General features: G+C 41.1%; 1 protein-coding gene across 2 annotated transcripts in view; it reads left to right on the plus strand.

Moving 5' to 3' along the window:
* The first annotated feature begins 320 nt into the window (after window positions 1-320).
* The window catches only part of LOC125463673 (SEC14-like protein 1), a 49,111-nt gene continuing 31,481 nt past the window's right edge, over window positions 321-17,950 (plus strand). Inside the window, exons 1-2 of one of the 2 annotated variants that reach the window (XM_048555243.2) lie at window positions 321-716; window positions 905-990. In XM_048555243.2, coding sequence (XP_048411200.1) covers window positions 928-990 — 63 coding nt within the window. In that variant the 5' untranslated portion in view covers window positions 321-716; window positions 905-927. Of the gene's footprint in view, window positions 717-904; window positions 991-14,442; window positions 14,462-17,950 lie in introns of those variants that run through there. The other variant, XM_059653749.1, reaches the window with a different exon arrangement.

The following is a 17,950-nucleotide window of genomic DNA, read 5'->3' on the forward strand; positions in this document are numbered from 1 at the left end:
GAGTATTATTTATTGACCGGTCACTGTAATATCTGTTTCCCAGGCAGTGAGTATTATTTATTGACCGGTCACTGTCATATTTGTTTCCCAGGCAGTGAGTATTATTTATTGACCGGTCAGAGTAATATCTGTTTCCCAGGCAGTGAGTATTATTTATTGACCGGTCACTGTCATATTTGTTTCCCAGGCAGTGAATAACATCTGTTCCCAACAGCAAGCAAAGCCTGTGTTGAGCTTTGCTCCATCTCTGGCCCTAGCTCTGACGTGGTGCCTCTCTGAACGTCACACACCGGCTTGAGGGGGCGGCGCGCAGGCGCAGTGAGCTCGGCCTTGCCGGGGCCGGGGGCGGAGCTGGAGCTGGAGCTGAAGCCGGAGGTGTCAGTCAGTCCGTCCGTCCGTCCGCGGGCAGGCACGGAAACTTGTGGGAGTTGGCGGATCAGAAGCGGTGGAAGTTCTCGGGTCGGGGAAGTTGAAGATCTAGTGTCGAGGCCTCGGTGTCTCTGCCTCCCGGTGTCCGGCTGTTAAAGTGAAGGGCGGCGGGGTAGTGGAGGAGAGGCTGCTGTTTACCCAGGGCCGGGGAGCTGGGGTATCTGGAACAGCAGCCTCGCCGAATCAAGTGAGAGCGGCTCCCAGTTCACCGAGGAGGCGGCTGTGACCTCCTTCGGCCCTGGGCCTGTGAGGTGCCTGAGTTTCTGACAACTTTGGAGTGGACACAGGTAAAAGAATTAATTTCCTCTTCGGTCTCCCAGGCGCTGAACTTGTCATGGTCTGACTGCAACTCCTAGCATTTCGAACCGTGCGAGCGCAGATTTGTTTTTGTTTTGATCGGCAGCACAGGAAACAAGCCCTTGCAATTTCTTAACCAGATGTCTCTCTTACTCCTCCCATCTCCTGTTTATTTTAGGTGCCTTTCATGCAAACGCAGTCATGGTGCAGAAATACCAGTCACCCGTCAGGGTTTACAAGCATCCCTTTGAACTTGTTATGACAGTAAGTGGATTGTGTTTATTTTTGGATCACACTTCAGTCTTTTTAAAAACTCGAACATAGAGTGTAATTATACCCCCGCACGTTTTAAGTGTCAGATAAAATTGATCCCATACAATTATGTCTCATCAGGAAATAACAATAAAACATACCCTAAAGAACTTCAGATTGAAGAGTTTAAATTTAAAACAAAACACAGTGTTAAAAATGCATGCAACCATATACTTGAATGTAAAATTCCTGTAACGAATATACATTTGGGTTGACATTCTGTGAAACAGTCAAGGAACTGTGCTTCTTACTTGTACATAAATGCCTTGATTGTATTGCTAACAAAATGTTAATACATTTTATTGGAAAGTAATGTAGAGCTGAAGTTTCTTTATGGGGCCTTAATATTGTGACTTTAACATTTAATATAGTTTAATCACCACTTTGAGTCTGGACATACCTGGATGTGAATTGGTCTTATTTAGAGACTACTGGAGGAATCATGCAGAATTGCCCTGGTTATACTGACTATTTGATGACAAAACTGAAAAAATAATATAGCAGTTGTTAAAGATTAGATATTTGAAATCCTATTGATAGCATATTTCCATTATTTTTACAAATTGTATAATTTCTGAGCTGTGTATAATCACTAGTTCTATGTCCTCTGATTTTAGGTTATAATCTGACTGTATTTACTAAAATATGCTTTTTGGCCAATATGTGGTTTGAACTATCTAAAATGACAATCTAAATAAACCAACAACCATTTATTTTAATAAAGGTTCTAGGGTGGAAGTTACAAATTCCAAGTTATAATTTATCACAATAAATACTCTTCTTAAAATTAGAACATGTGCATTAATGTAAGACCCAATTTCCAAGTGTGAAAACCTAATAAAGCTACTTAGTTGACAGCTTAAATTTATAAAGCTGCTTTAAGATAGAAAATGTGCCAAGGAATTTCACAGATGGTGTTCAGGAATGAATGCTGATTAAGAGGAAGAATCTTAAATGGAATGGACAGCTTTGTTGTCTTCAAAATGTTTGAATTGTTCAAATTTTAATGCTGGGCAGAAAAATGACCCATTTTTCATAGAACAAATCCACATCGATTAAAACAAAGTAATAGGTGGGGTGATTGATTACAACTAATATTTATCTATGTAAATTATACATGGTTAAAGAGTAACTAACAAAAGGATTAATATTTCAGTTTTATGGAGGTCATGTGTTATTTGCAGTTGATTGATATTTCTTAACCAATTAGGGAGTTAGAATCCAAGAGGACAGATATGTTCTATTAGATCTTTGATGCTTTGGAATTTATTTCACATCACATGGCAACAAGGAAGTGTTAGTTTAACTGTGTTCTAATTTTAGCTGCCTGAAGTAACAAGATTCTAGTTCTACACTGAATAATCATTATCTTTCAGTGCAGCTGTCTTAAGCCCCTAAGGACCACATACTTAGTCATTTTAGATTTTAAATGAATTTCTTCAGATAGTGCATTTTATTTTACTGTTTGCAGTATTGTTCAATTGATCAGTAATTGCCTCAGGTTTTATAAAGTTCAGTGAACCAATGTTGTGTTCACAAAGTCAGTAGACTTGTGTTAAATAACAGCTTTATATTTTATGTTGTCTTGTACGGGACTATATTGATATCTTCTGTGGAGAATTGAGACAAAATACAATTTAACACTTAAGAATGGTTCAGTATGCTTTGCTTCAGAATATAACTTTATATGTGACTTTTCTTGATAATGAATTTTGTTTCCTTTGAAGATTAGTTGCCTGATTAATCTTGAATACATAGTGACCAAGATTGCATAGGGTGCAATTTTGACTGTAGTGTTTCTACTGATAATAACACAATGAGATTATTCTTAATATAACACATACTTCCTCTTGCAAAACAGTAGTGATAAATGTTATATATAATGGCAGCCAGATATATTACTTGCTGCTCATGAAACTGGCTGAGAGGCACTGTTCTGTTGCTTTTGAAGTGCATTTCAATGGTTACTGAATATACTTTTGGGACTTGTGTGTCTTTTTATGTGGTTGGCTTGAATGGCATTTTTTCTTCAAAAAACTTTCATTTATTCTCTGATCTACATATGCACTAAGAGTTCATAAACAGTAGGCTTCACTGTTTGTTTGGTCGTTTATTTGTTACGCATCGATCATGGTAATGTCAATGCGGTAATGCATATATGCCAGATGTAAAGCAAGACTTTAGTCTTTTCTGGAGCAAGAAGGTACACAAAAATATATTCTGTATCTCCACTGTCTCGACAGTGCTCCCATTTCCAAGTCGTTAGTCCACTAAACGTGATTACATGTTTGTTTTGCGACATCGTGGCTGTGACAACACTTTAAAGGTAATTCACTGCCTCTAAACCCAGTGGGACATCTTGAGATGTGAAAGGTGTGACATAAATGCAGTACTTTTTTGTTTGCTGGATACATGTAAATTATCTTAAAATCAAGGAAAAATAATGTCTTCCACAAAGTGTGCTGTTTGAATAATCTATGTGAGAGCCATATATTCAGGATTCTGTGGTTAGTATGTTGCCAGGAGAAATTATTCCTGGGAGCTTTTGTGTTTTCTGTGAAATGGCTTTTGTTTTGTGGGGGGTTCTTTTGAATCAATTTGGATCTGTGCCTTTTGTAATTCTGACGAGGACAGTAAAACATTTTTACAACAAAAAAGCTGCCATTCGCTACAAGCGCAGAAGTTGTCTGCATTGACATCTTACAGCTGCAAAACTCCCTGGCATGGGAAGTGGAACCATTTCCAACTGACCCTGAGGTTGAAGGGTTACTCACAATGCCTCCAAAACAGCTAAGTGTCACCTTCCCCTAGAGATGCATTCCAATAGAAGGGCCACAGTCACTTTGGGCCATAATGTCCTCATATAGGTTTAACCGATTTTGACGCTAATAGCATCAGAATCTACTTGTCATGAAGTTCAAGCCTTGGCAATTTAAAAGTGTATTTTAAGGTTGAGTTTTTTTTAATCTTAAGAGTACATTAAATTTTCACAACTGAGATGTTAGCATGCCATGAGCAGATCATGTGTAACATTGCTTTGGGGAATGTTAGGAGAGATACATTGGCATGAAGTGGAAGTGTAGAGAGTACGAACAAGAAGATTCAGTGATCATTATGGCTCATCTTTGAAAATTCATCAATGGGGTAGATGATTGGGCAACGTACAGTTACTGGCATCTTTTGCTAAAAGGACAATGAATTCTGGTTCTGCCTCCTGGTTAGTAATGCTGCAGTTATGCAGAAGCCAGACTTCTGATACAGAGATGAATACATGCACTGAGCATTTTAATTTTAGCTTGAAGAGCATAAGTTATTTGTAGCAGTATTGTTGTTTTGAATAATTTGAATTTACAGCAAGTATAACAAGAGCCATATAAGAAATTAAGTAAAGATTTGCTCAAAATATTGTGAAAACGCAATTTGTGTAGAGTTGAATACCTTAGAGTTGTGATCAGTGTTGAAGAATAGAAATGGCCAAAATGGCAGTAGTTACAACATTTCTTTATGAATTATGTATTGCCAAATGGCAGTAGTTTGAAGAAAGTTGGATATATAGTTCTTTTTGAGGTTTTATTTAATCATATGTTGAACTGTAGGGTTTTATGTTCAAATATGAAACAAATAGCCATTCAATTTGTCGGTGACTATTATAGTTTGTTCTGAATTTGCAACATCCGTGTTAAAGGCAAAAACAGTTTATAGCAAACCTGATGCCCATTGAAATTAAGATAAGAGTGTAGAGCTGGATGAACACTGCAGGCCAAGCAGCATCTTAGGAGCACAAAAGCTGATGTTTCAAGCCTAGACCCTTCATCAGAAATGGGGAGGGGGAGAGGGTTCTGAAATAAATAGGGAGACGGGGAGGCCGATCAAAGATGGATAGAGGAGAAAATAGGTGGAGAGGAGGCAGACAAGTTAAAGAGGTGGGGATGGAACCAGTAGAGGTGAGTGTGGGTAGGGAGGGGATAGGTCAGTCTGGGGAGGATGGACAGGTCAAGTGGGCGGGATGCGGTTAGTAGTAGGAAGGAAATGGGTGTGCGGCTTGAGGTGGGAGGAGAGGATAGGTGAGAGGAAGAACAGGTTAGGGAGGCGGGGACGAGCTGGGCTGGTTTTGGGATGCAGTAGGGGGAGGGGAGATTTTGAAGCTTGTGAAATCCACATTGATACCATTGGGCTGCAGGGTACCCAAGTGGAATATGAGTTGCTGTTCCTTCAACCTTCGAGTGGCATCGTTGTGGCACTGCAGGAGACCCAGGATGGACATGTAGTTTAAGGAATGGAAGGGGGTGTTGAAATGGTTCAGGACTGGGAGGTGCAGTTGTTTATTGCAAACTGAGCGTAGGTATTCTGCAAAGCGGTCCCCAAGCCTCCGCTTGGTTTCCCTGATTTACAGGAGGCTAAAACAGTTACAGCAGATGCAGTATACCACATTGGCAGATGTGCAGGTGAACATCTGCTTGATATGGAAAGCCTTCTTGGGCCTGGGATAGGGGTGAGGGAGGAGGTATGGGGGCAGGTATAGCATTTCCTGCGGTTGCAGGGGAAAGTGCCGGGTGTGGTGGCGTTGTCAGCTAATTGTAACTCCCATCTGCTACTTTTGTGCAGTATTCTCATTATGCCGGAAGGGATCACCTTCTGTTGAGGTATAATTCATTTGGATACTGTCCTTTCTTCTGAATGTGTATATATAGCATATTATATGATCACTACGGTTATTACTTGGTGTCATTGCAGTTATGATCTTGTTGATTTGGGTGCATATTTCAGAAGGGTTTGCAGATCAGCTGACATAATATAACGAAGAATGAGAATTGATCCTGGAATCTTCTAACTTTCTGCCACCTCTGCACCTCCAGTTCCACTGCTCAATGATCATGAAAAACTGAGTTGTTTTACGTGAGTAGCTTTAATGTGAAGTGACAGGATAGGTTTTTAAATTGGCCTGTTTCCTGTCAAGCACAGGACTACCATCAGCTCCTTTTGATTGCTTATTTGTTAAACTTGTTGGAAGAGCTATTGCAGTAATGGGACATGCTTAAACCTGATGCCATTTATGTAGAAATAGCTTATTGCTAATTAATGTTGAGGCTAATTGGAACAACTTAGAACTCATGGAATTGTATCAAAGAAGATGCCTCATGCTACAGGATAGAAAAGAAATGCTGCAAATCAATATAAATGTGATGGGGGAAGGTGTAGAATTCTCTTAAATGATGGGAGTATCCTAATAATATTTTATGACACTATTCTGTCAGGGATGGTTCATTATTCAGCAGAAGATATCAACAGATTTTAATTTTGTAAGCATGCCTAATTGAGTTTCAGAACAATTAACCCCATCTTTTCATACATGATTCCATGAAGATAGCATTTTATGAGACATTTTAATTTTTAAAAAGTTCTGGTATGGTTTCAGGCTTCTCAGTAAACAGCTTCTTCAGAAATCAGAGATAATGGGAACTGCAGATGCTGGAGAATCCAAGATAATAAAATGTGAGGCTGGATGAACACAGCAGGCCGAGCAGCATGTCAGGAGCACAAAAGCTGACATTTCGGGCCTAGACCCTTCATCAGAGAGGGGGATGGGGTGAGGATTCTGGAATAAATAGGGAGAGAGGGGGAGGCGGACCGAAGATGGAGAGAAAAGAAGATAGGTGGAGAGAGTATAGGTGGGGAGGTAGGGAGGGGATAGGTCAGTCCAGGGAAGATGGACAGGTCAAGGAGGTGGGATGAGGTTCGTAGGTAGATGGGGATGCGGCTTGGGGTGGGAGGAAGGGATGGGTGAGAGGAAGAACAGGTTAGGGAGGCAGAGACAGGTTGGACTGGTTTTGGGATGCAGTGGGTGGAGGGGAAGAGCTGGGCTGGTTGTGTGGTGCAGTGGAGGGAGGGGACGAACTAGGCTGGTTTAGGGATGCAGTTGGGGAAGGGGAGATTTTGAAACTGGTGAAGTCCACATTGATAGCATTAGGCTGCAGGGTTCCCAAGCGGAATATGAGTTGCTGTTCCTGCAACCTACGGGTGGCATCATTGTGGCACTGCAGGAGGCCCATGTTGGACATGTCATCTAAAGAATGGGAGGGGGAGTGGAAATGGTTTGCGACTGGGACATGCAGTTGTTTGTTGCGAACTGAGTGGAGGTGTTCTGCAAAGCGGTCTCCAAGCCTCCGCTTGGTTTCCCCAATGTAGATGAAGCCACACCGGGTACTTTGGGTGCAGTATACCACATTGGCAGACGTGCAGGTGAACCTCTGCTTAATGTGGAATGTCATCTTGGGGCCTGGGATAGGGGTGAGGGAGGAGGTGTGGGGACAAGTGTAGCATTTCCTGCGGTTGCAGGGGAAGGTGCCGGGTGTGGTGGGGTTGGAGGGCAGTGTGGAGCGAACAAGGGAATCACGGAGAGAGTGGTCTCTCCGGAAAGCAGACAGGGGTGGGGATGGAAAAATGTCTTGGGTGGTGGGGTCGGATTGTAGATGGCGGAAGTGTCGGAGGATGATGCGTTGTATCCGGCGGTTGGTGGGGTGGTGTGTAAGAACGAGGGGGATCCTCTTTGGGCGGTTGTAGCGGGGGCGGGGTGTGAGGGATGTGTTGCGGGAAATGCGGGAGCCGCAGTCAAGGATGTTCTCGATCACTGTGGGGGGAAAGTTGCGGTCCTTGAAGAACTTGGATATCTGGGATGTGCGGGAGTGGGATGTCTTATCATGGGAGCAGATGCGGCGGAGGCGGAGGAATTGGGAATAGGGGATGGAATTTTTGCAGGAGGGTGGGTGGGAGGGGGTGTATTCTGGTTAGCTGTGGGAGTCGGTGGGCTTGAAATGGACATCAGTTACAAGCTGGTTGCCTGAGATGGAGACTGAGAGATCCAGGAAGGTGAGGGATGTGCTGGAGATGGCCCAGGTGAACTGAAGGTTGGGGTGGAAGGTGTTAGTGAAGTGGATGAACTGGTCGAGCTCCTCTGGGGAGCAAGAGGCGGCACCGATACAGTCATCAATGTACCAGAGGAAGAGGTGGGGTTTGGGGCCTGTGTAGGTGCGGAAGAGGGACTGTTCCACGTAACCTACAAAGAGGCAGGCATAGCTGGGGCCCATGCGGGTGCCCATGGCCACCCCCTTAGTCTGTAGGAAGTGGGAGGAGTCAAAAGAGAAGTTCGTTGAGGGTGAGGACGAGTTCGGCTAGGCGGATGAGGGTGTCGGTGGAGGGGGACTGGTCGGGCCTGCGGGACGGGAAGAAGCGGAGGGCCTTGAGGCCATCTGCATGCGGAATGCAGGTGTATAGGGACTGGACGTCCATGGTGAAGATGAGGTGTTGGGGGCCAGGGAATTGGAAGTCCTGGAGGAGGTGGAGGGCGTGGGTGGTGTCACGGACGTAGGTGGGGAGTTCCTGGACCAAAGGGGAGAAAACGGAGTCCAGATAGGTGGAGATGAGTTCGGTGGGGCAGGAGCAGGCTGAGACAATGGGTCGACCAGGGCAGGCAGGTTTGTGGATTTTGGGAAGGAGATAGAAACAGGCCGTGCGGGGTTGGGGAACAATGATTATTCCAGAACCCTCACCCCATCCCCCTCTCTGATGAAGGGTCTAGGCCCGAAACGTCGGTTTTTCTGCTCCTGAGATGCTGCTCGGCCTGCTGTGTTCATCCAGCCTCACATTTTATTAGCTTCTTCAGAAATGTTTGTTTGTCAAGTTAAACCTGTGTCATGTGATTAAAATCCAACTCTGCTTGTATAGGATTGCTTTGCTTCTTGCAAGTCTGAGTTGCTTTATTCTAAAAAGTTAAATTGTTTCATTCTGTTGACTTGTTGAAAATGAATTCAGCAAAATCTAATTAGCTTTGAAACTCCCCTAATTTTTTTCAGTGTTATTGACGGTTTATTTTTATCACTATGCACATGACTGCACTGTCAGCAGACAAATAGCTACATATTGTCTGACAGCTGTTTACAATATTCAGCCTTATTATGCTGCATGATGGGATTGCTGATTGCAGCATACGTGCTTTATCACGCTCATCAGCTTTTGTAAGCTGAAAGCAAGTTTTGTAAATACTGTAACAAGAAAGGCAATTCAGCAGCCCCGGTAGCTTGTCTCTTCCAGTAATTGTGTTTGCTGACTTACAGTTTGTAAATCGCTCCTTTGTTACAGAAACAGTTGAAGTAAAATGACGTGGCAGGGAAAAAAAGATCGTTAAGTGAATGCAGAGCTGGTTTAATTTTTCCTACAGTAAGACTATAACGTTAACAGAATTCTGTGAAATAATCTTTTAACTTGAATTCTTGAAAAAAAACTTGTGGACTTTTTGCAAATTTTTTTGTGTTTGCATTATTCAGACTCCAGAAAGATGTTTCAACCTTTTACGAGGGCTACCTCATAGATGTAACATTTGCAGCCTCTTAATGGACCTAATGGACAGATGCCTCCTTGCTTTTGGAATGGTATTATAGGAATCCTGGTCAAGTAGAATTTACTGAGGAGAAGCGCTGCAAACATGAGAGGTGAATTTTGCCAACTTGAATCCTGTTTGGGCTGGCCCTGTTTGATGCATTGACTTATTTCCCTGCATAATTTGAAAAAAAGCACTTCACAAATCATTTATTTTTATCTGTTTTGATACTGAAAAGTTTCAAAAGAAACAAAAGTTCGATTAATTTATTCTTTGCTCGGAACCATTATTACACTTTTTTTTCCCCACACAAACATTCTAAATTTTAGAAGTCTCTGACTGGTTATGTTGCGTCATCCCTGCTAACAGTGTGCCTCATCACATCTGCTGTATAATCACATGATACCAAGGAAATGAGGTCAGAAGCTCACGGCTGCAATTTCTGAAACTGTTAACAAACTGAAAGGTCAGAGTATTCTGGAGTGGCTGCACATACTTTGTTTTTGTATTCAAAGCTATAGAACAGAACTAAGCCATCCAGCTGGAGTAAGTCCCAGGGCAGTTTAGGTTGCTGTTGTTCTACCAGCAGATTCTAAAGGCATATTGAAGAAATCATATTCTTAAAGTTGCCCAAAGGAAGATATCAAAGCAGTGAAATGGCATAGTGAATTGGTGTCAGTTATACAGTACAGGAAAGGTTAGGCTGGATATTTAATATGCATCTGATTCTGTCGTGCCAATTTGCCCCTCCAGTCTGAAATTAGGTGTTGAAATTCAAGTTTATTTCAGTATCCTTCTTGCCAATTACTGCAATTTGGTCATACTTCTTTCCAGATATTAAAATGGACTTAAAACGCTCTTTAATAGAAGTGGTTAGAGGTAACAAAACTGAATTTGTCTGGATGCTACATGCTTTTTATAGTAGCCTGTCTTTGTTGCTGTTTATTATGCTGCACAGCTAAATGATGGTCCAATTCTATTAAATGTCTGTTGATGACATATGTTATCTATACAGCTGTTTTGGAATTCAAGTGAGAGTTGTTACTTAATTATGTCTTCACTCTGCAAAATCTTGTATGTGGAGATGAATCTCTAAGGGAAACGTTTCAAAGGGCAACTTCATTGTACTTCATGTTTGAATGGACAGTCTTCATTTTCTCGATCCTGTCTCCTCTTCATGTGATGACTTCTGTGATGTCTCTTTTTAAATATCTGCATTCTGAATTTTAAGCTGAATTACAAGCATCATCAGTGAAATGATGGAAGGTGTCATCAATAGTGTTATCCAGCAAGATCTGCTCAGCAATAACTTGCTCAGTGACAGCCAGTTTGGCTTCTGCCGGGGCCATTTAGCTGCTGACCTCATTTCTGCTTTGGTTCAAACATGGACAGAAGAGCTGAATTCCAAAGATGAAATGAGAGTGACAGCTCTTGACATTGAGACTGCGTTTAATTGAATGTGGCATCAAGGAGCCCTAGCAAAACTGGAGCTAATAGGTATCAGGGAGAAAACTGTCTGCTAGTTGGAGTCATACTTTGCTGGAGGTCAGTAATCTTGGCTCCAGAACACCTCCGCAGGAGTTCCTCAGAGTAGTGTCCTGCGCCCAACCAGCTTCAGCTGTTTCATCAATGACCTTCCCTCTGTCATAAGGTCAGAAGTGGGTTTGTTTGCTGCTGATTGCACAACATTCAACACCCTTTTCGACTCCTCAGATACCGAAGCAGTCCCTGCCCAAATGCAACAAGAGCTGGATAATGTACAAGTTTGGGCTGGCAAGTGGCGAATAATATTTGTGGCACACAAATGCCATGCTCTGACCATCACTAGTAAGACCATCTAATCACCACTCCTTGACATTTAGTGGTGTTACCAACACTTAATCCAACACTATACCAAAATCCTAGGGGTTACCATTGACCTGAAACTCAACTGGATTCACAACATAAGCACTAACTACAAGAGTATGTCAGAGTCCAGGAATACTGCGGCGAGTAACTCACCTCCTGACTCCCCAAAGCCTGTGCAACATCTACAACTCACAAATCAGAAATGTGATGGAATACTCCCCACTTGTCTGGATGGCTGCAGCTTCACCAACACTCAAGAAGCTTGACACCATGCAGGATAATATAGCCTGTTTCTTTTGCACCACAACCACAAGATAGATACATGGGAGCACCACCTGCAAGTTCCCCTCTAAGCCATTCACCATCCTGGCTTTGAAGGAATGGCAACAAATTTCTATGTTGCTCAGTCAAAATCTTAGAATTCCCTCCATAAGAGCATTGTAGGTCAACCCACAGCATGTAAACTGCATCAGTTCAAAAAGTCAGCTCACCAACGCCTTCCCAACAGCAGCCAGGGATGGACAATAAATACTGCCCAGTCTGTGATGTCTACATTCACAAATGAATAAAAAACAATTATGTAGTGGTAGTGAGTGTAGAGTTAGCTTGCTTCCAGCTTTTGTTTGCCTTTTTGCTTTTTATTTCTGCTTTCCATCACTAACAGCAATGTGAAAAAGAGAACCAGATATTGTAGGTCTTTGCCTGTGAATACACAGCCTCTCCCTTGACAAGTCTTTGGCTGTGCCTGTTCATGCCAAGCCTTCAGAAAAACATGAAGGAGATTCAGACTGTAGGCATGCAGTGGATAGACTCACCAATGAATGGACACCCACTAGAACTCAGCTAGAGGTAAATAGCTGCACTTGAAGGCTATGGGAGTAAACCCTGACAAAGTGACAGTGGGAGGCCAAAGAAGAACTGATGGCTAGATAAGTCATCTTTCCAACAACTCTGCAACCAAGCAGGTATCAAACTTCTTACTTTGCTGTATACTCCTACACTGAACTAAGGAAATATTAGAATTAGGTTTATTGTCACATATACTCAAATGAGTGAAGTGGAAAGTTGACAAAGTCAACTGTTATGACGCCATCTTAGGTACAAGATACCGGGTACAAAATTTTAAGAATAAGTTAGAAAATAGAGACAAAAAGTTCAGCATTATAGTCCTTCAAACAGACCGTGCCTGCCTTGCCTCAGGTCTGTGCCAAGCACTATTTGGGGCTGCCTGCTGTCCTCGCCACTTCAGGCTGCCTGTTCTCAGCACTGCCGCAGATTCCAGGAGACGTCACTCTGTGCCATGTTGGGCTTACTTGTGCTGCATTGGTTCGACGACTCTGCACTGAAAATTTCTCTCCTCCACAGAAGGTCAGTACATTAAAATCTTTTTAAAAAATTGAAAGAAGAAAAAGTATAAGTAGAGTGGAGAATCTTGATATTTATGCAGTCCGTGGTAAACTGAAATTATGGCAGACTTCAATTTTAAATATATATTGCGTCAACTTAATTGGATGATAGCCCCTAGGAGCAAGAATGACACATGATAATGGCAAGAGCATGCTTGTGGAGTTTTTGAATATTGAGAGGCTGTTGCACCCCTGGTTCTGCCTAACCAGAAACAAACCATCTGTTAGTACCTATCATAGGATTTGGAGATTGATAATCTAAAATTATCTCATCTTCTGTGCACAATTTAAATGTGACATTCTAATTGAACCTTCAGGAAAGAGTAACACAGTGAAGGAATTTTACATCAAAAATGAAAGTGATGTCATTCCGTCCAAAATTTGCTTCCAAAATTTAATCTGAATGAAGGAAATGACCGAAGTATGAGGGACAGGTTTGACTGTAGTAGTTTAGGAGACTACATTTAAAAGAACAGTGATAGTTGACAACAACTAACATTTAGAAAATTAATACTTGGTTTACAATGACTCACATTGTTTTGAGAGACAAACCTAGGTTTAAAAGTGGTCCAACTACAGCTAATAAGAAAAGTTAATAATTGTGTTAGATCAAATGAAGGAAGAAGCTTATGAAGCTGTTTTAAAAAATAAACTTGAGGATTTGGATCAATTTATAATTCAGAAAAGGAGAATTAAAGTAGAATATGTGAGCAAGCAAGAAAGAAAACAAGCTTGTAAAAACTTGTTTGGCATGTTAAAAAGAAGAAAAGATTAGCACAGACAAATGTTGGTCCATTACAGACAGACAGGAAAATGTTAATGGGATCTAAGGAAATGTCTTACATTCTTCCTCAGGTAGGAAGATATAGAAAGCCCACTGGAAACATTAGCAAACCAAGAGACTAGTCAGAATGAGGAACTGAAAGTAATTATTATTCATGTGAAAAGTAGTACTGGAGGAAGTAATGAGGCTAAAAATTGATGCATCCTGAATCTGATGATCTACACATTTAAGCGACTGCTGGACGTTCACATGGACAGCAGTGAATTGAGGGGAATGTAGGTTAGGTTATTTTATTTTTGGATTAGGATTATTCCACGGCACAACATCGTGGGCCGAAGGGCCTGTACTGTGCTGTACTTTTCTGTGTTCTACTCCAAAGTGTAGGAAGAGTTGGCTGTGGAGATATCTGACATATTGGTCAACTTTCCAAAACTTCATAGATTCTAGAACAGCTCCTACAAGTTTGCAACTGTAAGCTACACTATTTGAGAAAGCGGGAAACTATTTACTTGTTTGCCTGACATCAGTAGTAGGGAAAATGCTAGAATCTATTAAAATGGATGTGATCACTGAAATTTTAGAAAATTCTGCTCAAATTGGGCAGTCAGAATGGATTTATTAAGAGACAAATCATGTTTTATAAATTCACTCAACATTTTGAGCGCAGAATGTATAAGGTAGAACCAGGTGGGTGCAATGTATTTGAATTTTTGGATGTCTTTGATAGGATCCCAAAGAGAAAAGGGTGACTGGATCTCACATGGCATGGGTTAAAAATTTGTTAATGACAAAAAAGAGAAAGTAGGAATAAACGGGTTATTTTCCAGCTGGCAGGCTGTGCCTTACGGGCTACTGCAAGGATTAATGCTTGGGCCTAAGCTATTGATGATTTCCATATCACTGGTTTTGATGTGGGACCAAAATAAGATTTTGTAATTTATTGATTTGCAGAAAGCTGAATGGGAATTGACTTGAGAAGTTGAAAAGAGCCTCTAGGGGATTTCGACAAGGGCAAGTACATGGTTTAATGGAATATAACGTGCAAAATTTTGATGTTCCTTACTTTCATAGGAAAAACAAGAAATATCTCTTAAGAGATTGAAAGTGTTGATGTGTAAAGGAACCTTGATGTCCTTGCTCCTCAGTCACTGAAAGCTAGCATGCAGTTGCAGCCAGCAGTTGTGAAGGAACATGGTATGCTCTTTTTGTTGCAAGAGGATATTTATATAGGAGTAAACAAATTTTGCTGCAATTGTATGGAACCTGGATGGGATTCAGCTAGTGTATTGTGTCCAGTTTTAGTCTGCTAATGTAAAGAAGGTTCTGTTCAAACGAAAGGCCATTGGACTTGAACCAGTAACTCTACTTCCTGTCTGCAGATGCAGCCTGATTTGTTGAATTTCTCCAGCAGTTTCTGCTTCTATTTCAGATGTTCAGAATCTGCAGTTCTTTGCTTTATTGTATCTAAGAAAGATTAGACTTGCCATGCAGGGATTGCAACAAAGGTTCATGAGACAATAAGAGGGTAAGCCTTTTAAGATGCGGAGAATGGTTTTCATTGAGGGTGCTGCATCAGTGGAATTCCCTACCACAGAGACCTGAGGAAGGGTCACCGGACTCGAAACGTTAACTCTGTTTTCTCCTCCGCAGATGCTGCCAGACCTGCTGAGCTTTTCCAGCAACTTTGTTTTTGTACCTGATTTACAGCATCTGCAGTTCTTTTGGCTTTTATTTAAGGTTAGTTATTCTGTGTTTCTAAGACAATGAATGGATTTATAGATGCTAAAGATATCAAAGGAAATAGAGTATGCAGGAAAATTGTATTCAGGTAGGAGCTCAATCATGAACTAGTTGAATGGTGGCGTAGTCTTGATAGGCAGAATGGTCTGCTCCTGTTTTTTATGTTCCTAGATACTACAGTTTCACAGCAGAGCATTAACACAATGAGAGACAGCTGTTTAAATGATAAACACAACTCAGTTGATGTAGAGAAGACATGCTTTGGGAAGGACCATCATTTCCCACTGGTCAGCTTAGAACACTTATGAGGAAGGGTCACTGGACCCAAAACTCTGACTTTTTTTCACAGATGTTGCCAGACCTGCTGAGCTTTTCCGGCAACTTCTGTGTTAAATAATATGGGAAAAATGCAAAATATTTTGCATTCTCCATGATGTGGGATTTCAAGACTAGGGGACACATTTTTTAAATGAGAATAAAGAGATTTAAAAAAGGCATGAGGCATATTTTTTTACACAGAGGGCAGTTCGTGTGTGGAATAAACTTCCAGAGGAAGTGATAGATGGGGTACAATTACAGTGTTTAAAAGACATTTGGGTAGATACATGTATAGGAAAAGTTTGTAGGGATATGGCCAGGAGCAGGCAGGTAGGACTAGTTTAATTTGGGATTATGTTTGGCATGGATTGGTTGGACCGAAAGGTCTGTTCCCATGCTGTATGACTTTGACTACAACTATGTGAGGTTTTATTATAAACTATTAATGCCAGTTAAGTGGTCTGTTTACAATGCACCCTACCTCAAATAAGTACTAATTTCTTAATATCGCGTAATAGAAAGGCAGTTCAGACAACCAAGTCTTGATTAAATGCCTTGTATTTATTTGGTTGGCATTGATAAATGTTGCATTTGCTTTAAGTTGTGTGAAAGTCCCTTGAAAATGAGAATAATTGGATTCACAGCTGCTGTGGAAAAATACTTCAGTACAATCATGAAGTTGGAAAACAGGCAGCAATCAGTGTCTTAGAACTGGCTAAACATATGGCAAAACTGTATTGGGGGCACTTAGGGAGCAATTTGCTCAGATCTTCAATAAAACCCGAAAGAACTGCAGATGCTGTGAATTAGGAACAAAAACAGAAGTTGCTGGAAAAGCAGGTCTGGCAGCATCTGTGAAGACAAAATCAGAGTTAACGTTTTAGGTCCTGAGGAAGAGTCACACGACCCAAAATGTTAATTCTGATTTTGTCTTTCACAGATGCTATCAAATCTGCTGAGTTTCTCTGGCAACTTTTGTTTTTGTTGCCCTGATCTAATATGTTGGTGAAAAATGTAGTGTTTCTTCCACAAATTTTGGCAAATTAATATATCATAGAAAAGTACAAATCGGGTCTTTTAGCACAGTGGCTTTTCCCACAGATTTGAAGAATTATTTTAATGAAAATTTTAATTTTTCTAACTTCATGAAGGTTCTAGGCCCGAAACGTCAGCTTTTGTGCTCCTAAGATGCTGCTTGGCCTGCTGTGTTCATCCAGCTTCACACTTTATTATCTTGGATTCTCCAGCATCTGCAGTTCCCATTATCTCTATTCTCTGGACATTCAGTTTTGCTCCCCATCCCAACACGTTAAATTTTAAATTTTTCATCCTTGTGCCTAGCTCAACAAATCCTCTCCTCCTATCTCTATTTCTGTATCCCTGTCTGAGAATGATGTTGTAAAGGCACAATGAACTCTCAATTCCTTTGACTTCAGCCGAATGTGTATTTTCGTAATGTTTTATATCAAAATTGGCAGCTAAGGTTTTAGCCTTCTATGCTGAATATTCTAATTGCAATGATCAGCTCTCCACCTCTTTTATTTTCCTCTTTGTTTTAAGATTGATAGTGAAACTCACCTATTTGTCCAAACCTCTACTTACACTACTTAACGTCTTTCTGCTTTTAGCTCGGCATTCATTTTTATTTTGGGGTTTATTTATGAACTCAATGCTGTATCATTCATTTTGCAGTAAATGAGTCAAATAAACTTGTCTAATCTGTGTATCTTAGTATGACTGATTAAGTTATGTTAGGAACACATTTATCCTCTCACTTTGGCCGAAGTAGTAAGTGAGTAACAGCAGGATGTTTAAATTGTCTCCTGCACAGTTTAACCAAAAAACGAGTTAGATGTTACAAAAGTCTTTTTTAAGTGCATTTCTGATGTGAATTCCAAGAAATTCAACAGAATGTACAGAAAACTAAGTACTGGGTGCTTGAAGCATTACTAAAATTCAGCTAGATCAACAAAATCCTAGTATAGTCAAACTGATACTAATTTTCGTGCCATTGCTTCCAGTATGATTTCCTTTAGCTCAGACTGTTCCCTGTGTCATGGCTGACAGGCCTGTTAACTCTGTCTCATTTCCTGCTTTTGCTCTTACTTCCTGTGTCTCTCCCAGAAACAAAATAGGGCTCTTTTTTGGCCTCATTTTCCAATCCCATGATCCACAGTATTCAAAATATTATGTCTGTCATTTCCATCACTTTCAGTGTAATGCCCCCCCCCCCCACCAAATATTTTCTTCCCAAACTCTCGTTTGAGTATTTTGAAGGGACTATTCTCATCCATTCATCAATCACTGTCTCTGCGTTCACACAAACACCAATAATGCAAGCCCTGTATATTTACCCTACTCCCTTCCTGTTATCCACAACTCCAAGCCCTCCTTCCAAGTATTACAGAGATGTATTTTTATTTAGTATAATGTCATCACCGT

The sequence above is a fragment of the Stegostoma tigrinum genome, chromosome 22, assembly GCF_030684315.1.
Source record: "Stegostoma tigrinum isolate sSteTig4 chromosome 22, sSteTig4.hap1, whole genome shotgun sequence".
NCBI lineage: Eukaryota > Metazoa > Chordata > Chondrichthyes > Orectolobiformes > Stegostomatidae > Stegostoma > Stegostoma tigrinum.